A 21,671-nucleotide genomic window follows, 5' to 3' on the forward strand; every position below is an offset into this window, starting at 1 on the left:
GTGTGGATTTGCCTGGCGAGTGCTGGTCTGCCTCTGGAAATGGAGGGGTTTCGCTCCGGCACGCCCGAGAATGCTGGGGCTGTATGGGGCTCCCTGTGCCCACCCCTCCTCACTGGGTCGTTTAACGCTGGTGTTCTGCATGGTAGGGGCTGCTCCTCCTTATGTCCGCGCAGGGTCTAAGTTGTTGAAGCCCACCCAATGAATTCTTGCTGCACAAGAAAAACAAGTAGTCTCGGGCAAGAATGTCAAAAATACCTGTGCCACTGGGGCACTTATGGCCATTTTTAAGAATTTCTTCTCTTCTACTTCCATCTGTACTTCTGCTGCTATTTTTATAATCACTTCTCTGCTTTCAACTCCTTATCTTCTTTAGCTTTCTCTCTCCTTTTCACTCCTTATGCCCCAAAATCTTTTCATTGCCTTTTTTTTTTCTTTTTGGGTCTGATTGGGCTTTATTTCTTCTCCTCTGCCAGATTTATGTGAGTTGTTAAGTCCAGCATCCATTTGTCTCTGCCTGATGACAGTCTTGCCCCCCCCCCCAAGTCAGATTCATGGCTGTTCTTTAAGGCCCTTTAATATTTTAATGCTCTGACTATAAATTTCATTTTCTTTAAGCTTCAATCCTTCTGTGGGCCTTCCTGCGGCTGGGTTGGTGGGCACCCCCCCTGCTCCCCGGTGTGATTTGCGGTGTGTCACAGGCGACGTTTGGGGTAGCTTTGCTCCGTGCACAGGAGCAGAGGGCAGGGGAGGGGAGCGTAGCAGGTATTCGCTTTTCCTTAAGCTCAGACGATTCTTCAACACTTGACAGGAATTGACATTTTTTTTTTTGCTTCCAAGCCGTGATTTGTTGTGGGCTTGTTGTGCTTTTTATTAAAATGCTCTCGTGGAGTGCTTAAAAAGGTTGGCTTTACACAGCCCCAGCTTCCTTCTTTAATAAACGCAGCCTCGGCTTACAGTTTTTCCCTCTGATGTGTCAGCTGGGGGACTCGCTCTCCATCTCAAATACACCCAGACTGCTTAAATCATCCTTATTTCTCTCTGAGGGAGAGAGACTTTTTGCTCTCCGAAACTTTTCACACCCTAAGTTAATAAAACTTCTCCGCTGAAAGGGATGGATGTGACACTGTGCTGAGGATTTCATGGCCGATCACTGGATTATTGCTGTGGTGTAAAGGGCTCCCCAGCTCTGGTAAGCACATTGAATGTCTTCTTAAAATATGAGGTTGAAATTCATTTGGCAACGGCTGTCTCTGAAGGCTGCTGGAAGAATTCACCCCTTTGCTCGTGTGGTGGAGCAGGACACCTTGGGGAAGCACTTCCCAAGGAGCAGCATGGCCCAGGGCTGCCTCTGTGTCATCCAACGCAGCCCATCGGCGAGGTGGTGAGGCGAGGGAAGAGCTGCCCTGTGCACCTGCTGAAGGCGACTCCGCTTGGGAGTGTGCTTCGAGAGCTGCAAAGAAAGCTGGGCTTGAAGCCAGGGTAGAGTTACTCTCTGTGTAAACCCAAGAGTCCAGAAGGGCAAAAATAGTGCTAGAAATTTTGATGGCACTTGTAAAGAAGTCAGTCAACTCCGTTATTAAGCATGAGATTGGCAGCTGATCCGAAGGGTGACAAAGCAGCCCCGCACCATGCCAGGAGGCACCTGATAGGAAATTATCAGCAACATCTGGGACAGCTATTTCCTCCAGGTTTGTGAACACTTAACTGAGGAAATGTTAGCAAAGTCTTTTGCAGCAAACAGCGCTGAGCTGCCAGCCCATGCTGGCTCATCCCACAGCCCTCCGTGCACTGCAGCAGCACAAGGAAGCTGGGCTATATTTCTTCCCTTGATTTTTGGCACCCAGGCCAAGGCAGGGGTAGAGCTGCTGAGTGTTTAATTCAGTGCTTTCCATTTTGGATATTAGTGGTGCCACTGAGTTAGGACACAGGAGCCTAGAGAGGAGTCATTTCTTCTCAACACATTAAGGATTAGTTATTTTCCTATTAAACTGCTTTAGTCATGGTGAGTTTGTTGCTTTAAATGGGTCACTGTATGTAACAGGTATTGATAGGAAAGCCTAATCCTACCTGATCAGCGTGAGTGACAATAGGGACCTACTGAATTCAATGCAAATTTTGCTGTGGACCTGTATAGACCAAAACTCAGTGTCACCCTCCATATTTACATCCACAGGGCTCTGCTGAGCGACCACTGGAGCAGCCAAAGTAAGGCGGAAAGGACAGAGCGTGGACACAGCAGTAGTGGCACCAGCCGCAGCGGGGTCCCCAGTGCTCAGCTCACCAGGAGTCAGCACTTGGGGCTTCACCAACACCTCTCATGTCCAGGCGGGTTTGGCCCATCTGGGGTGTAAAGCGGGAAGGTGTGAACTATTTCAGTGCAGCTACAGCAAACAGTGCAATCAAACTTCCCTGGGGAGGGGCAGTGGGGACCTGGCTGGCAGAGAGAAAGTGCTTTGTGGTGCTAGTCATCATGGCCTGAGCGTAGGGAGCCTGGCAGCTATGGAGATGTAGAGGCAACATGCTGCAACAGGCAGGCTCCCCGTGGTCGCCAGAGGGGATGGGAGCACCAGCCTCCATCCTGCCTGCCAAAGTCACTGTCCATGGCAAAGCCAGCACCAGGTTTAGCTAAATCCCCTTGGAAGGTTGGTGATAGCGCCAGGCTCCAGGAGACAGAGGAGCTCTTCAGAGAGAGATAGAGGAGACAGAGGCGACGGGAGGCTCCACTTGCACCTGCCTGCAATTAATTAATTACGAATCCACTCATTAGCTCAGCCCTGTGGCTCCCCCTCACTGCCAAGCCCCCAGCTGTCCAGAGAGCAAGTCATTATTTGAAAAGATTTCCCATTAAACTGAAAGCAAAGGAATATTTCAGAGAAGAAGGGGCAAAAGAGACAGCGAGGGTGCGTGCACGATTGCAATCAGCTCTCGAGGACGTGCTGGAGCGGCTGGATCCCCATCTTGGAGCAGCCCGAGAATGGTGAAATCGATTTCATTAGCCCACTCAGCTGCTGATTACCGTTGTGCCACATGAAACACCCCCATGGCCCCCCCATACTCCAGCCTCTGCTGGCAGCGGGTACCCGTCTGTGCATGGCAAATGCACACAGGCACCCCTGGGTCCTACCCCATCCTGCCGGCTGCAGAGCAACCCACCCAAATGCAATCCCAGCTCGTGCTAAAAAACCCCCTAAAGATTTCAATTTCCTGAAGTGGGTGCCTGCCTCCCCTTTGTGCCCAGGCGGCAGCTGCAGCCCAGCTCTCAGGCTTTTAACCCAGTCGGTGCACACATCTGCTTCTCCACCTGTTTTTCTATCACCTGCTTTCTGCTCCTCGCTTTAGTGGAGGCACCTCTTTAACCGCAGTGATTTACAGGCGGTGTTACGGCAGGACAGGTCTGACACTGATTGAGTCGCTTATCTGCCGTCTCCGTCCTGCTCTCTGACAGCCTCTCCCCCAGGTATCAATCTGCACATCAGTTCTTTATTCCTGGGTGAGGGAAGAGCTGTCAAGGTTGCAGCTACACTGTCATCTTCATCTAAGCTGCCAGCTGCCCTTCATCGCTTAAAGACCCTCTTTAACACATGCGTGCTTTAGGAGGGGGCCACAGCGTTGGAAGTAAGGAGACGGCAGCAAAATTTCATTTGCTCTTGAGGTGCCCGGGGCTTGATGGATTGGCTCTCGTTTGTCAGGGTGCCTGTAAATAAACACGTTTCCATGCTGTAGGTTCAGCCCCACTGCTTCAGCTAGCTCCTTGCAGCCCCGTGCTGGCTCCTGGCTCCTGGCGCAGGGAGAGCTGCAGGGTGCGAGATGTGAGGCCCCCCCCCCCGGGCCAGGGCCACCATCAGGGCGGTGGGACAGAGAGGAGAGAGGGTGGAGAAGACAAGTGCGTGGGGCCAGGCTTGGCTTTGGGGTTTGCCAGGAGTCCACCCTGCCTCACGCCTCTTGTGACCCCCAAGGGTGAGGCTGAAGCCGAACCACAGAGGACTGCGCCATCCCGGTCATTGCCTGCCATCGCAGGGACCAGGACAGGGATACGCTGGCACCCAGCACCTGCACCCCAGTGAGGTGGCTGAGCGGGGACAGTCTGGCCCGCTGCGCGGCCCCGAGGCTGGCTGGAAGGAGGCAGAGAGGGTGCAGGTTTCTCCCTGCGTGGTGGCTGTGCTGCTGTGCTCTGAGTCACCCCCAGTCCCCTGTGCAGCCAGTGTCCTCCCCCCAGCCATCATCCCCCCAGCTGGCCATTACCCCGCTATGTGGTTGCACTGCAAAGCCTTGACTGCACCTTTTGGCTCAGCACCGAGCCATTTCAGTCCTAAATTATGTTTTTCTTACCCTAAACCCACACTCCTCTGCAGGATCGCTGGCAGCACCGGGCAGTGGTGCAGGGTGGCAGGAAGGGACCTGTGTCTGCTTTTGGGTTTGTGCTCAGGTGTTGCTCTTGGGGTAGAGCAGCTTCCAGCCGTCCCTGGCTCTGGGAGGAGAGATGTGGCTGAGCAGGAGGACACGTGTGCACAGGGTCTGCATTAAAGCCCCGCGTCACCTCGGGGTGACAGGCAGCCCGAGGTGACCCAAAGGGATGGGCAGCATGCAGCAAAGGAGCATGGTGGGCATGGCCCCGTGCGTCTCCAGCTGTGCCTCAGTTTCCCCGGGGTTTCTGGCCACCCATAGCCCTCTCAGTTTGGTTTCCGGCCACCCATAGCCCTCTCAGTTTGGTTTCCTTGTTGCTGCTCTTTCATCAATAAAAAAGCCACTGAAACATAATCTCTACCATAATGTTTATTAAATAGTAATTTTAAAAGGTTTTTATACAAATCATATAAACACAGTTTGATTTTTTTTGTTTGTTTTTTTGTTTTTTTTTTACACCGAAGAATCACAGTAAAAGCTCTTTAAGTCCATAAGTCCTGGCTCAGCCAGTGAACGGTCAAACACCTTGAACTGCAAACCTTGGAGAAGTTCCATTTCTGCATATAATTTCTTAATGGTTTGATTGCCCATGCTCACCCCCCACGCCTTCCCACAAAATTAAATAACCCAGCACTGCAGCCCGCCCGTTAGTAACACGTCCTCGCCACGGGAAGGGTGTGGAGGCAACAGCCCATTTCAGCAAAGGCATTAACACCGATTTCTTTTTTTTTTTTTTTCTTTTCTGAATTTCACAGAGGGAATTGCGATCAGCAAACCTAATCTATTTGCAGAGGAGGATGCAATGAATTGAATGCACTGACGACTTTTTTTTTTCCCCTGTTGAAGTTACAATCAAACACAGTTTTCCGTAGAAGAACAGTAAAGCACCCAGCAGAGGTAAGTGAGGTATCGGCTTTGCAGCATTATTGGCCTGCTCCCACCCAGCAAGCGCATGTGCGTGGGCCCTGCCCCGTCTGGAAGGGGCAAGTGGGACACGCAGGGCAGACGCTTCGCTGGGCCCATGCCAAGTTAGTGCCAAGATCAGCAGTACACTCCTGCCCCAGATCAAGAGATACATTAACACGAGTCAGTCCCACGGAATAAGAAGTCACATACACAATACATACAGAGAATTCACGTGCGTGTGCAAACACACTATTTCTGAATATATGTATATACGAACTCTTCTCTCTGTACGTCTACGAGACACCATAACGTCACCTTTTTAATTATATATTTTCACCTATGGTTTGCCTAAGTCAACTTTTCTACTGTATGGTCCTTTTCCATTCATCCTTCCCCTCTCCTGTGATTTGAAGGGGATAAAATCATCAAGCAGCAGCAATCCAGCTTTGAAATGGTCTGGTACATTTCCTCTTACTGCCTGTTTCTTTTGTACAGTAAAATAACACCCCCGTGGAATTTGTCCACGAAGAACGCCAAAAGAAATAAGGTGATTCGAAAGGGGAATCTGAGATACATTTACTGCTGTTTCTGTTGGGTGCACAGCGTGAATTAAAAAAATGAAGGTCTTTGCGTGTGCGCGTCTCTGCGTGTGCGTGTATGAACCGTGGATGTTTTGATGACACAGCTGCTGATAGCTACTTCCCCAGTAACACAAGCATCTTTCTTACAGTGGAGAAGATGGATTTTTTTCCTAAAAACTTGCTGTCTGATGGAGCTCTTCATGAAACACTAGACAAATGTTCCTATTCCCACGGCACGGAGGAGCAGCTGTGGCACTGTCCGTGCTCATCTCCTCTCCAGATGTTGCTCGTCTCCCCAAACACCTGCCCTCCTGCAGGATGTGTTTGCAGGGGCTGTGCAAACTGAGCTTCACAGCACATCACACCTTTGGCGCTCTGCGGTTAGCGAGGAAAAAAAATCCATCCTCAACTCAAACTATTTGCTAGGCAAAATGTAAAATCAGGACATGTCAGGTATTTCCAAAGACCCCCTGGAAAGCAAACTCAACATGCTGGAAAGGTTTCTCGCTTATATATGTGCAAGCTGATAAGGGTGATCTGTCTGTACTGAATTGGAAATGAAGGCATTGGTTTGGGGCCCAGCATTTGAACTCTTTTTCTCCATTAAATTGTTTTCATAACACTCCTCTCCCACGGCACAGTGGTAAGTGGAGAGGTATCAGCTGCCAGACAATGTAGCCAGACCACTTGAAAGTAGAAGGACCAGACTTCTTCAGCCGGGCTGTACCCGGTAGAGAGTGGTGAAGAAAAGTGTTTTGCTGGGGAAGGACGAAGGCCTCACTTGTTGTCTGATACAGCACTGATCATCAGATGGAGGAAAAATACTTCTTCTAAGGCACTTGTTCAAAGTAAAACAAAACACAGCTCATAAATAAAACTTCTGGGTTTTGCTACTGATCAGGAGCAGCGCAGCTTTGCTCCGAAGGGGATACGGCGGCAGCCGTTTGGTCCAGCGGTGCTGACGGCACCAGCTCGTGCCCCCCAGCTCCAAAGAGAAGGGGAGCACCATGAAGGCGAGGGGGGCCGGCGGGTGCCACAGCCGGGCTCCCGGAGCCGTGGGCATGGCTCCAGCCTCCTTCCCTGTTCATTTTCCCTCCCTGGCACTTCGGAGAGGCCTCGGCACTGTGCCTCAAGTCAAAGCCCGAGCAAAGCCCCCTTTCCAAAGCTGTCGCCTGAGCGCCGGCAGCTTGACAGGCTCTATCTTTTGTTTGCTGCAATTTTCTCATTATAGCAAAAAGAAAAAGAAAAAGGGCAGGATCAAGAGGGGTGGGAGATTCAAAGAAAGGCCTTCCTGATGAAGGCCTCAGCTGTTGCAATCCAAGATCTGGATTTAATAAATGGCTCTTATTCACAAATCACTTTAAGGCTCTTCAGCTTCTCTCAAAGAGGTGCTTCTACACATAGGGTTTCCTTTCTATTTTATTTCTTAATGATTTCAGAAAGGGCTGTTGTTACCATCGACACTAAAGCCAGTATCCCACCTTTCCCCCCTACCAGGAGAAGAAAAGTTGAAGGTAACAACATGCTTCCATTTTCAGGACTGGAAACTGTAGCTTCCTGGACTTAGTGTGAAGTACACAAATCCCTACAGCTAAAACGATATCTGGATGGGGTCTAAAATGGACCAGGTCTCCGTGTGTGTGTGTGTGTCTGTGTGTGTGTGTGTGTCTGTGTGTGTGTGTGTGTGTTATTTCCAAAGACAGGGTGGCTGAAGAAATCCCTCAACCTTCTCAGAGGCTCACCAGAGAAAGGAGGTGGGAAATAACAATCAACATTTAGTTTCTCACATCCAAAAGGTAAACCAGTATCCCTCACCACGTCCCAGACACTCGCATCAGCAGAAAATGAAGATGAGCCAACAAACAAGGGTCTCGGTGCCTCCTCGCCCAGCACAGTCCAGTTTGCGGGAAAGCCCGCTCGGTCCTGGCGGAGCGTGACTCACCGGCGGGACCTGGCGGCAGGAGCAGCGCCTCCCCTCGCTCCTCCCACACCCCTCGTTATGGCATTCAGTTCCCATAGAAAACAGCAAAAAAAGTACCCCCCCGCCAGCCCACCTCACCGGGCGCAACACTGAGGGTGATCCCCAGGGCACCCATCAGGCCTCCGAGCAGCACTTCTGGTGGTTCATCTTGACCTTGTGCTTGATGCCGTCATACAGCTCGAAGTTGTAGTTCTCCAGCGTGGTGGAGCTCCGTGAGGACAGCCCAGCGTACGAGCACGTGCAGTAGAGGAGCAGACCAGCGCAGATGGCCCCGAGGAGGACGCCAAGGGAGCTCATCGCTATGATGGTCACCAGGATGGGATCCAGGGTGTAGAGCCAGCTTTTTTCTTTGTCTAGCTTCGGGGTTCCTGGAGAGTTAGTAGAGAACAGTGTGTCGTTCCTATCCGATCCAAAGTAATCTGCAGTAGAATGGGCACTTATTATCCAGGGATCACTTCCCCCCCCCCTTTATTCATTTCTTACTTGGAGTTGTGATGGCCTTACAAGAGTATAAGCACCACCATGGGTATACCTCAGTGGGATTTGCTAATCCAGGTCTAGAAGTAATGCAAAGCACCAAACTACCAAGAAAGTTAGGCACCCTAATTCACTTTTACATCTCAGGCTATGTAAATAGCATGCTAGCATTTTACACCCACTGAAACTCTGGCCCTTCAAGTGCCATTGGGTTCAAAACTGTGGAAACAATCTGTCACAGCTCCCAGACTTAATTTTCTCCATTTACAAGTCAAAATGCCATGCAAGCAGCAATTAATGCTTGAAAGATCAGTTCCACTTGTCCTAACACAAATACAATATATTGACTTTGCAAGATTGCTGGCTGTTGAAAAAGGAAAACAAGAATAGAAAACTAATGTCTTCGTCCAGACACTAAGCCACCACTTCAGTGTACATTCTTAAGCGTGTTCTAGCTCCTAACACCCACTAAAGCTGAGGTTTGTGAGTAATTGTGGCATCTGATACTGAAACACAAGCTCCTCCAGATAAATTGCCCATGTGGCATTTGGGTACCAACCTGGATCATCGTTGTCTTCAAAGTCTTGCTCAGAGGTCAGAAAGTCATCCTCCATTCTTGGGAAGTTCACTAGAACAACAAAATGGGAAGCGCTGTTTGTTTAAAGAGGCCTTTTGGGGGCATTATTGCCACTGGTCACTGGATTGCGAGACCGGCCAGAAGAAAGCAATAGTTAAACTACTGCAAGGCTCTTCCTCATTGAAGGAGGAAGAACTCTTCCTCTTCTTCCTTTGGCCAAAGTCAATGAAGACTCTTGCACACTTGAGAGAACAGCATCTTCCCACTACATCACATTTCATGGCCACCAAATGACTAGCTTTTAAGAAGAAAAGAGAGCGAGTGAAAGCAAAGAAACCAGATAATTTGAATAGCACTAAAATATTGTCATTGGTGCCTGCATAATTACCATAATTCACTATTAACATGTTCATGGGTATTATTCTTACAGCTTTGAATAGGATCTTAGCGCCTATCATTACTTGCCACTAATGCTAGATCCATTTAGCGCACACTACTTTTCATCTTTTCCCATACATCTTACTGGACACAGAGCTTCAATGACCCAGTTTCTCTTTGGGTTTCAGATAAATTCATGGTAATTTGAGGAAGTCATGTACTATCATTATATGTTTTAATGCAAAAGCTGGTTGAAATGGAGAGAGTGGGAAATGGGTGTCCATATCTAGGGATTTATGTTAACATTTCTCTGATCCAAATTCCTTTTAGTGGTGACATTTCTTTTTATTGTTCAGCTCAGATCAAGCACTAGTAACCAAATGCACATGCTGTAATCTGAGCAGAACTAAGTTATTTTCCTGTGCAGTCTTCCTAGCATTATCTCTACATACAGTTACTATGGCTCTTTTTCAGTTTTCCAGAAGAAAATGCCCTTTCATTTCAATCTGCTTAGATTTTTCAAAGCTGACTGTAACTTGGGGTGCTCAACTGAGAATACACCTCAAAATGATCAGGAATGCAGAAAATCAGGGACTGCTAGAAAGCGGTAGAAGTCACACCCTTGAAATAGTTGTGGTTGAAAACCAAGGCTACTTTGCATTTTGTGCAAAAATGGCAAGAAGAGTTTAAAAAGAGGTTACTTATGAACAACCAAAACCAAAGAATGTAACTTGTGCCTAAAAAGCCATGTACAAAGAAATTATTCAAAAACTTTATAAATGAATATTTGTGCCCATTTGCACAGAGATTTAGGACTTGAAAAGGCCTCCTGAATTGTCAAATCCATTTTTTTGCTATCCCAGGCAATGGTATCAGGCAATCCCTGCCAGCGACGTTTCAAGGTTCACTTCCAGAGCAGGGGGCTCTGCTGAACATCATGCTGCCCCAACCCCACCTTACACCTGCCTGCAGTGATCCTCTGTGATGGTACTAATGATACCTTCCCAAATACCCATTCTTTGGGCAGAATTGTCTTTTGCCCTCCACACTCAAAAGATTAAGGGATTTCTTTGAATTTTCAAGCGAACCTGGCAACAGGAACACACAAACCCCAACACTCTCCCCTCCTGATAACAAGCTCTGTGTCTAGTGAGCCAGGTAATTAAGCTGACTTGAGGCTGCTGGTAGCTTGTTGAAGAAACATAGGTGCACACCATCTTCTGTAAATCCTCACTTTAGCAGTGAGTTCACATGATTTCTCAACATTTCCAGAACTGACAGGCCCAGATGGCAACATCTTAGGGCTGGGAGAACTGCCTGAGGGCCTCTTGCAAACATTTAGAGCCGAACATGTGGAAAAATAGCTTGCAAAACAGTTCACACGTGGAGACGTCTGCTTTGCTAGTCCTCTGTCAGAAGACAAGCAGTGAAATTTGCCATCCGTGTCACCCACACAACCCTATGGAAACTGTAGGTTGCTCGAACATGAGCAAAGGTTGAAATTGGACCATGGTCTGCCCAAGGAGCCCACGTGCGGGGAAAGGCCGTTAGAAGTCTTTTGCCTTTCCGTATTGTAGCTCCTCTAAATTTTGTGTGAGAACAAGCTAGCAATTTGGTGCTTTTTTATTTCCCAGGGTAGCCTTGAGGGAAAAGCCAGAAAAAACAAAGTATCAGTTAATCAACACTTTGAAAAGAACACTAGTTCTTCCAGCCTGAAAGGAAGGAGCGCTGGGAAAACTTGAAAAGAGAGAACATTTATTCAAAAAGCCCAGCCCAAAATCTATTTACTCTTCTAGCAATTTTCCCAATTCCCCACACTAATATGACTCCAAGTGCTGCTTTAATGATATCTTCCTCCTCGCCCATTCTCCTTCCTCCTCAGGCCCATGATAGGCCCTCATTCTTCTGTTCCCCGCACACCATTTCATTGCTATCAGACTGTATGTTGTCACGCAGGGCTCTAAGCCGGCTTTGGAAAAATGCAACTCGATGTTTCTTTTTCCATACTGGGGTTTCTCGAGTCATTAACAGAAATCAGCTCTGGCTGTGTGGCTGTCTGTGGGAATTGAAGCTGGTGGTCTCAGTTCAGTTCCTAGCAGAGATGATTTCCTGTCACAGAAACTAGCTTGCTATTTGTCATCAGTTAGGCTCCGTTGTGACAAGTCTCAGCAATATTGTCACAAGTGGAGCAGGCCATGGGAAGTGACCCCCTTGGAAAGCGGTCCCCAGAAAAGCCCTGCAAGCTGCTGGGCAGAATGGGAGAAACATGCATTGCCCTGTGCTGTGGAGAGCTGCTTCCTTAAAGGGCAGCTTTCAGGCACAATTGACTTTTTGCCTTTTAAAAGGAAAAAAAATATACTGAAGAAGGGTATGCAAGAAAGTTAGGGGAAACTGTATTTAAACATAAGGAATACTTTCTCCTGAGTGAAAGGCCCTTTTTAAAGCGTGTGTGCTAAATGATGGCTGTGAGCACCTAGCCGGTCATACCCAAAAGATGATGTTAGTGATGCTGTTGGAAACAGCCAGATGCTGAGAAAAGGCTGTTATCTGTTGGATCTGAGAGCACTGCCAGCTAAAAGGCTAATTTATGGGACCTGAAAAAGAAAGATGAGATTCTAATCAAAGACAAGAAGCGACTTAAGTACCACATTCGTATGAACTCACATGGAGGGAGAGCAGGAGAGAATTAGTATTTCCAGAGATTAAGGAGCTTTAATGTACATCTGTTTTAAAATAGTAGCAGGGGTGGGAGAGATTGGGCCAGGGAGGGGGTTACGGGAAGGGGGGTGACATGTGCTCGATATGCCTCGCCAGGGTGGACGAGGGAGGCACAAGAGCAGACGAGGTTCTCCAGTGTCCTACCACAGACATATATGTGCCTCTTGCAGGAAAGCTCTCCAAACCTGCCCAAGGCAGCTCACCTCTGCAAAGCTGAGGCCAGTATATCATATGGACTGGCATACTTTTCCCATCACCACACATGCTCAACACCAGCCTGCCTGCATGGGGTTACCAGCAATGCCCACCGCCTCAGACCTTTGCATCAAGCCAAGAGCTACTGCTTTGGAGAGGACACCCAGTCTCAATTGCTGGAACCTAGACACACTCCTCCAAGGCAAATGACCACCATCGAGAAAAAAATTGCTGTTTCTTTCTCAACTGACTTTGTCTGGTTTAAGTCCGGGCACCAAGCGCTGCCTCCTGCTGGGTCCCTCCCTCCCAGGGCAGAGCTCTGTCACCGTGCATCTCTCTACACACAGGCATTTGCAGATGGTGGCCACAGTGCCTCTCAGGCTCTCTCTAGGTGAACAAAATGAGCCCCTCGGCAGGACATGCCTTTCCCAAATGATATATCAAATTTGCAGCAATTTCCAGCCCTTTTTGTTGCCTGCCTGCAGCCTCTCTGGCACAGGGGAGTCTGGCCTGGAGAACGCCTGGGATGCACTCCCGGTGACCTGCTCCCCACTTCCCACAGGGGTCCGTGGGCTCTGGGGCTGAAGGGGATGCAGCAGGTGATGGTGGCTTGTGGGCTCTGCTACCTACCGCCTTTCACTCCACAGTAACATCTGTGGCTGTGCCTCCTCGTACAAAAGAGGGGTAGCTGGCTGCCCTCTGGTCCTTTCCACAGTGGGGAAATAACCGTGTGCTGCTCACTTGCCTGAAAACAGCAAGTGCCCTCCTATGGGCTCACCTCTCTCTTCTGCTGCTACAACATCCATCTTGGCTGGTGCTACCCTGACCGGCGAGGGGAGTACCGGAGGTGCGCAGCTGCTCTGCTGCCAAACAGCGTCCATGAGGGCCTGAAACATTAAATCCAGCTAAGCCCAGAGAAACGGGGTCAGAAACTACTGCTCCCCAGCCTTGGCAGAGAGGCAGCGCTCCAGCTCTGCTCTCATCCTCGCTTTTCTCCCTTTGCTCATTCCCAGCCCTTTTCTCTCTGCAGCAATAGCACGACTCCAACACACATCATTTTGTTTTGACATAGCAGAGCAGCCGCCGTGGCCTCGCCTTGACACTGCTCCATTTGGCGGTGGCAGCGGCGCAGCGCTGCTCCTTCGCCTGGGAGCCCCGGGGGCTGGGGGAGCGACACCTCCCACCCTGGGTGAATGTGAACAGGGAAGCACTTCTCAAAGCAGCAGCACAGGCACCAGGCAGAAACACTCCCTCTGAATCCCCCACTGCTCTATTTCCAGCCGAAAATCCACCTCACCTCTCTTCCCCACTCCTCCAGAAACACACAATGACTTCAGTTTACAAAAGGGCTAAATCCCTGCCAAATTTCAAATTAAAACAGTGCTTTGGCTACAGCTGAGCATTAAAGAAAGCAAACAAGCAGCCTCTCCCCTTGCCCGGCTGCCCTCCGCAGCACGGGAACCCCTGGACCTTATCCTCAGATTGCCTTGGGGCTGCCCGGCAGCAGTGCATGGTGCACACTGCGGCACCAGCTTCAAACTGGGGGGCACCGAGGAGCCTCTTGCATTCCTTGGGCCTCCCGCCTGCAGAGAAGATGGGGAAGCGTGGCTGGGCAGGTGAAGACTCCCACCGAAAGCGCTCAGAGATGTGAAGCCAGGCTGAGTGCTTGATGCAGAGGCAGGCAGCTATTTCCAGCCCCGGCGCTGCCCTCTGGCACATGGCACCCTGCCCTCGCCGTACGCATGGCAAATGGCCAAGGTGGCTGCCCAAAGTGGGGACCCTGCCAAACCCTCCCTGCAGCAGCCACGTCCCTCGTTGCAGCCCGACCCTTTCCCCAGCGTGTCCTGCTTTTGCACCTCTCCTCAGCACCGGCACCAGGCCAGGGAAACAGTGGTGGCAGCGTGCGTGTGTGTGCACAGCATTACAGTGGCATTATTTGGTGTGGTTTTCCTCTCCCTCTCTCTTAGCGCTGGACTACCCGGGTAAGGAACTGCTGTTCGGGTTCGGCGCTCCATGCTGGAGCTCGCCAGTCCCAAACTGAGCAGTTCCTCAGCGCAAGGGCAGCGCTGCCAGTCCGTCGCTGCCGTGCAAGGGCTTGGAGCTGGGGGAGAAGCTGGCAGCTCTGCGGCGTCCTGATATGTTTATCTCCCTCCCCGTTGTTGCTGTTTGTTTTACAGTGGCGACGGCTAACGACACTATTCCTCAAACTGGCAGTCACGCCTGCAATTGCTGCTAAGAGCCGGCGAAGCCACTGATGGAGGAGCTCTGGCGGAAAGCCAAGAGGCTGTCCAAGCTCGCCTCGGGGCCCTCGCCTGGTGTCTGCACACCTCACTGCTGCCCTGACACGGGGTGAGCTGGGGCTGGCCCCAATAAAGTCAGTAGGTTTTCACAGGGTTTCTAGAGGGGCAAAAATCCCAACACAGCCCTGTGCACAATCTGATTTCTACCTTATTCCATTGCATTCACCAGCAGAGGCATTTCAACCCTGCCCAGGAAAAAGCCAACCTCGCCCTTACAGCCCTGGGGAAAGTAGCTCTGGGTTCCCTGCGCCAAGTGCCATCTTGCAGGCGCTTGCCTGGGCAGACCTGGCTCCACGTCCAGTCTCCGGGCTGGGTGAATGAGCACTGTGCTTTGCAGCCTGCTCCTCAGCGATCACCCATCTCGGGCACGCTGACATTGCCCAGGCAAGGCACAACACAGCCCTTCCCACGGCGCCCTTTAATTTGCCAGGCCATCGCTCCCCCTTTCACACTCCCATTTGCCACCGGCTTTGCCCCATCGCTTACAGAGAGGGCCCATGGGCCCTCTCCCGCCAGCTGCACGGAGTTGCTTTCCCTACAACATGGCAGCAACTGCAGAGATAAAAAGACCGACACCATCACCCTGCATAAAACCAGGGAAGCCACATCTGGACCCTCCTCGGGGTACACAGGACACATCAGACTTCCACCCTTCACACCACTCCCTGAAATATGGAGCCCCTACTGCTACCCCAAGAAGTTTATCCCCTTTTTTCAAGTAGACTCTTAAACCCCTGAAGTTATCTGCAGATGAGGTTGCATCCAAATCACACTAAGTTGTATCTATTTTCTTAAACAAAGTGTGCTAATTTTAGCTGCTTTCTTCCCTATGATGTGCTGCAGCCTGAGCAGCACCCAACTCTCCGGTCAATCTGGCTGCGGCGCATATACGGAATAATTAAACCCTGAACAATTCCTCCCTTTTTGTCCATTTACTTAACAGAATTTTTTTCTTCCTTGTTGGGAAGCCATCAGCCAGTCTCTCCCTCCCTGTTTTTCACATGTGCATATTTGTTTTGAATTTTGCTTGGACAGTCACTGAAGTGTACAAAATGCAAATTACAAGTGTATGGGCTTTGCTGTACAATTAGAGAAAAAAAAAAAGGCGGCATGGGTCCTCAGGTTTGCTTGTGTTTGAACAGCCAAAGCGAGGGATCACATTTGAATTATTTTTTTGTTGATCGCCTGAATTCCTAGTAAAGCCAGGAAGTTTCATTGCAAAGCTGAGCTGTATGCCAAGATAAAGAGTGTGATAGAAGGAAAATAAATGCAGGAGGGGAAGAAAAACCTCTCAAACTGGCAGCAAAATATATTTCACATGAAATGTGATGTTGCTGACTCCTTTGAAGGTGTGAAAGGTGCACCTAGAGAAGATGGGAAGGAGAAATGCTGCAGCAGAGGTCCCTGTAACAAGCTGGGAGGACTTGGGGGGAGGGAAGGCAGAGGACACACACCTCTCCAAACCCTTGGTGCCGTGGCACCCGGGCCACTCCCGTGCAGCTCTCCTACACAGTCCGACATGCAGAGGCCCAGCAAGGATTTCACGGAATGCATTGCCATTTTCATTATTAATTTTGGTACTGGCTTACCCGGTTTTTGTTGTGCTCGGGGACAGAGCGCGAAGCTCAGCTGAGCTGGCAGCCGAGCTGGCCCCCAGGGCCCCGGGAAGTCGGATGTCCTGCCTCCAGGGGCCCCGGCCAGAGAAATTCTGCATAATCACATTGAGCAATTTAGCACTTAAGCAGTGTTAGCAAAATCCCCACACAATCCCAAGTGTCAGTCCAGCCACCCAAAACTCCCACTAAGGACTGGTACAAATGTAATGGATCTAAAAGCCGCTATTAATGGTCCAATCCTGAGTGCAGTGAGGCAGGGTGCGCACACCAGCTGCACTGCCGGGGAGCTAGGTCTGCACGCAGCAGGAACAGGAGCTTCACTTTGCTAAAGGAGATACCCCTGATGCTCCAAAAGAAAACATGGAGTTTTGAAACACCGCTTCATTTCAACCAACAGCGTTCTCATTAGCAAAGAAAGAAGGAGGAAGAAAAACCCCAGATATTTGTATAAAAATATCATCATTTTATTACATTCCACACAATACATCTTCAAAGATTTTCAAATTTCCACAAGATATTTTTCACACACAGGCAACTGGGCAACGCTGGGGATGTCAGGGCTCGAGGAGCGGGGGAGAACTGGGAATAAAAATCTCGAAGTGACGTTCTGTTTTGTCTTTGGTGATTTTGGTTTGAAAGACAGGGTGCCACATTCTCCTCTCTGACACACCGATGTGCACTTGCTAAGTCCATGGAGGTGAACCTGGTGGAAGCGAGGGGATTGTCTGACCTAGGGAGATCGAACTGACTTTGGAAACGTGACGATATCATCTGCTGACATGGCTTGGGCTGACCTGAAAATGCAGCAAGCGCATGCCAATATTTCACATCTGCTTTAATTTGCAGCTGGCTGAGAGGGGATGGGATTTCACATCACAAACCGTATGCACCGCAACACCAGTGCTGCGTAACAAGGAGGCTCATGAAGAAAGTACCCCGGCCCTGGAAGCCCCTCTCCAGGGACTTCTAGGCAGCACCACCTGTAAGGTGACAGGAGCTCCCCCAGGTCCCTTCCAGCTCTGCTGGGACAGGCACATCTCTGCCACCCTCAAAAAGTTGGCAGGAGCCAGGCCCTGGTGGGATGCTGCCCCGAGGACCCACCACCCCCTAACGTGCTCACCATGCCAAATCACCCTGGGGTTTTCTGCGTTCCCTGCACATTTTAGACACTTGCTGCTGCAGCTGAGGGGCTCCCGCTGAAATCTGTTAAGTAAACAGCATGAGGAGCTGAAACAGGCTGCATGAATAAAGGCAGGGAGGGAAGGGATAGTGACACCCCCATCAACAGAGACCCCTTGAGGAGAGGGCTCCGCTGCAATAGGGGCCAATACCATGTACGCACAGCACCGTTTGTGTTTCCACTTTTTCCCCAGACCAAAAGGAAGTTCAAGACTGCAGGGAAGTTAACAGAGCTGCTCGTCTTGATTCATTTTATGCAATATTCATGGGCAAAGGAGGGGTGAGGAGCACTAGCAAGTTTAGGAGGGGGGAGGGAATCTGATCACTTGTCACAAATGAACACAAACAAGATGGAGAACCCTGCTCACTGGAGGTACTTTTTTTGCCTGCAAACAGATTAGAGTTAACGATTCAAACCACTTTTGCATGTCATCATTCAGTAATTTATATAAGGCATTTCCACTACAATACGCTGGGCCATTCAACAGTCGGAGGCATGTTGGAGGCTCCATCTCACCTCCCTGGTTAAAACAGCAGCAATAGCTGGGCCCTCCAGGTGCGCCTGCTAGGCTTTGCTTGCTAGATGTTACTGATGCTTTAAGAAGCCGAACATCAGCAAACACAAAACTAATTGACATTCTAGAAAGTCAACTGGCAATTTTTATGATTCAGCAGCTATGAATTGGGCAGAGGAAAAAAACCAAACCCAAAACCCAGAAAGGGGAATTATACTTGTTCCTTGAACATTTCTAGCAGAAAGACAAGGAGGAGCCCTCTCCCCCTTCCCCGTGTAAAAGTAAAAGCATCAGCACCCAGAGCGAGGATACTTACAAAATAAATAAACCTTCAATTCTCAAGAAACTACAGTATTTAGCATCCACCTTAGACCTGCTGAAGTCTATGTGTTACCCTAAGGCTGGCTTTAACAAATACAAACAAAACATTCATTATGAGCTTCTCTGATATAAGGCAACTTTAAATAGATTCACTTGCGGGTGGAGGAAGAGGAGGGTCCCCCCCTCCCCCACTTCCAAACAATGGCTGTGTTATCATGTTGGCTGCAGAAAGAATAAGATGGAGAGATCTTACTTTTTGGATGTCTATGAACCTCTCTGGATTCTTCTAGCCACGTGAGGTGGACATTCCTACTGTCCAGCCTGGCCTCTTCTTCTCATTTTGCACCCGAGACATTAACGCTATCAAACAAGAAACCCAGCCAAAGCTAGATAAGGCAACAAAAAAGCATTGCTCTCTTCCCCAAGTAAACAAATCAGGGTATTTACCATAAACGTGTCCCAGACCTTCCGGAGGGGAGGCGGGAAGGGGGGTGGTGGTGGTGGAAAGCATTCCCTGTGCAAGTAGAAGCAACAACAAGCAAATGAAAAAGGGGCTGTTTCTAAATATACATTCAGTCAGTCAGACGCGCGCGCTCCCATGCACACTCGCATACACAGATTTAGCACACACGCGCACGAGCTGCACACACAAGCTTCCAGGCTCACCATCAAGTTTCCTTGCAGGTTGCCTATTGGGCGGAGAAAAAAACCCAAACCAAACAAGCCTACCAACAAAAAAATATTCCCCAAACAAACAAACACAACAAAAAAACCCCACCCGACACCCCAAGAGTCCTCGAAAAGTAATCGAAAGGGAGCATTCACTTCTGAAGTGAAGGGGCGGTGTGTCTCTTCTGGCGATCCAAGATGCAGCATTAGTTTAGAGTTTGTAAAAGATTCGGGGAGGGCTGGGGGGACGGAGAAGGGACAGAGATGTCTAAGAGTTCACATGTATGCTAGGTAAGGAAAAAAGTGCAAAACTGAGGCAACGTATTTGAAGTCTTAGTTTCTGTCTGTCTGTCTGTTTTGTGTTTTGTTTGCTCTCTTGTTCCTGTTCGGCTCTCAGCAGCGCGAGCTGGGGTCTTGCTCTAGTTTTATGGTTAGGGTGGGCTCCACGGCCACAGGGGCCCCGTTGGCACAGTGGGAGGTTTTGTAGGTGATGGAGTGATCGCTCTTCTTGGCCGCATAGCGGAACCGGTGGTAGTGGAGCACAAGGGCCAGCGCGACGGAGACCAGCACCACAACAGCACCTCCGGCGGCAATAACGTAATACCAGTAGGCTGGGATGGGCTGCACTGACACCGTGTCCACTGTGGGCTCGGTCCCTGGCAGGAGGGTTGCCCCTGGGGAGGAGACACAGAACAGGGTTGCTAGGTGGGAGGCATGCAGACGCACAAAAAGAAACACATGCTTTCAAGAGTACAGCACCGAGTAACGTGAGGTCCCAGGGCCGCCTCTGGATACGGCACGTGCTCCTGGTGGGGAACACAGCCTAGTGTTTGCTGAGCCCACATATTCAAGGGCCTTTTTCTTCCCTTTTAATTAATCAGGCTGCCTGGATCGCAATACAAATTCCATATGCACGCTATTATTACTGTTATTTCTGGCATCAACAAATGTTTTTTTCCCCTCTTTTTTTTGGCCTTCTCCAGATCAGCCGCCTGGTTTTGTCTCCACATGGCAGATGTTGTCAAGCAGTGACAAAACACATCACGTTCCTAATTGGAGGAAAAGCGTAATCTCATATGGCCAAGGAAGTTACCACAGGAGACTGGGAAAGAAATTACAGGGAGAAACATTTGTCGTTCTTATGGAAAAGACAGAGAAGAAGATCTCTCTCTGAAAGTGCTCTGCACACAGATCTGGTCTCACTAGGTGCCCCATTCACAGACTTACAGATTTTCTTCTTATTTTTTAAAGCGAGAAAGGACGGTAACGATTATTTACACGGCACAGGCTGCGAAATTCAACCCAACGCTCACATAAGAAACTCATGCTCTCTGCAGCTTAAGCAAGCCAGGACTATGAATTCATGCTGATAAAGCAAACACATCTAGGGAGGGCTGGAAAAGCACCTGCTTCCCTTGAATTCAAGGGCAGGCAGCACCCATGCTCAGCGCAGCAATGGTTAACCTTCCTACTCTTGCAGCTGCAGCATGTTGCAGGGCATGGCTGCAAAGCGCTGCTCTCCCTTCCCAGGTCATCCTGGGACAGCTCGGCGCACATCTGGTGATCAGACACGCGTAGGACCTCATTGACAGTCCGCAGAAGCATGCACGCACACGCGCCTCCGGCAGGCACCGAGGAGAGGAACGCCGGTGCCTGTGCTCACGCCCACGGCCGAGACTGGCTCTGCGCTATTCCACCTGCACACACTGCTCCCACTTCCCCAGCTCTGCTTGCAGGGTTGAGCTGTAAATAACTTGGGAGAGATGCACTTTTGCACCATGTTTATTTACTGGCTACTTCAAGGGGGCCGAAGTCCCTGGGGAAACTCTCCAAAGGATTTGCTCTTCCGCTGGACACATCGACCCCCCCCAACCCTGCTTGCCCTCTTCTCTTGCCCCCGGCCCACTGGCAGGGGGCAGCCCCCTGGTTAGGTGCCAGCAAGCAGAATTTTGGGGGCTCCTGTGGGTTGGTGTCAGCATATTGTTGAGCTCTGTGCTAACCATACGCCAGCTTGGTTTCCTGAGCAGGCTTGGAGGATGCCAAGGGGAAAAAACAAAACTGTGCAGGATGCACCCAACTTTGCTAGCAGCAAGGGCATCTCTCAGCACGGCCTCCGCTATCCCCTCCAAACAATGCCCTACCAGCTGAGCCACTGGCTGGCAAATTCGGGGTAGCGACGGCTTTTCTGCTGCTGGTGGCACAAAAAATGAGGCAAAATGATGGTTCCTCTGCCAGTCACAAGGCTTTCCTCCCTTCCCCATCCCCTAAAACCCAGGCACAGGGAGTAAAAATAAGAATGAACACTGCACCCAGGTGCATAGCTACAACAAAAAAACCCCTCAAAACCAAGAAGAAAAGCCACACAGGCAAGACAAATCCTGCTTTTACAGAGCAGGAGGCTGGGAACCACCCACATATTGTCATTGTAGGCAAGAAATTCGGATGTCTCAGGAGAAGTTTACCTGCCAGATATGCCACCCTCGCCGCATCTCACCCCAGCCACCCCTTGCCGCCAGGAATGGGGGTGGCCCCGTCCCTCCTGCCCCCCGATGGTGCCTGAGGAAGGGGAGTACAGGCTGGGCTGTGTGTTGGGGGTGGCAAAGGCAGGGAGCAGGCAGCCCTCCGACCTCCTTCTCTACCTTCACCGGCTACCCAGGCGCGGGGGAACGAAAGCAGCACATCCCTGAGCCTCCCTGAGCACTGCACTGCACAGGGGGTGGCAGTGTGGGACACCCGACGGGGACCACCACCAGCCCCCCGCTGGGGTGAGCATGTTCAACACCGCCCTGAGCTTCACTGATAGCCCATTGCTGTCTCTCACTGCAGATCCAGCTGGCCAAGCTGCTCCAGACCC

At 50.2% G+C, this 21,671-nt stretch overlaps 1 protein-coding gene across 6 annotated transcripts in view; it reads right to left on the reverse strand.

Annotated features, from left to right (window-relative positions):
• Positions 1-5,397: 5,397 nt before the first annotated feature.
• The window catches only part of NRP2 (neuropilin 2), a 90,259-nt gene continuing 73,985 nt past the window's right edge, over positions 5,398-21,671 (reverse strand). For 2 of the 6 annotated variants that reach the window (XM_052791747.1, XM_052791746.1), the window contains exons 16-17: positions 8,909-8,977; positions 5,398-8,291 (exon numbers count right to left, since the gene is read on the reverse strand). In XM_052791747.1, the coding sequence (XP_052647707.1) occupies positions 7,987-8,291; positions 8,909-8,977 (374 nt within the window). In that variant the 3' untranslated portion in view covers positions 5,398-7,986. Of the gene's footprint in view, positions 8,292-8,908; positions 8,978-16,575; positions 19,492-21,671 lie in introns of those variants that run through there. The other 4 variants (XM_052791748.1, XM_052791749.1, XM_052791750.1 and 1 more) reach the window with 2 other exon arrangements.

Source organism: Harpia harpyja, chromosome 7 (genome assembly GCF_026419915.1).
Source record: "Harpia harpyja isolate bHarHar1 chromosome 7, bHarHar1 primary haplotype, whole genome shotgun sequence".
Taxonomy (NCBI): domain Eukaryota; kingdom Metazoa; phylum Chordata; class Aves; order Accipitriformes; family Accipitridae; genus Harpia; species Harpia harpyja.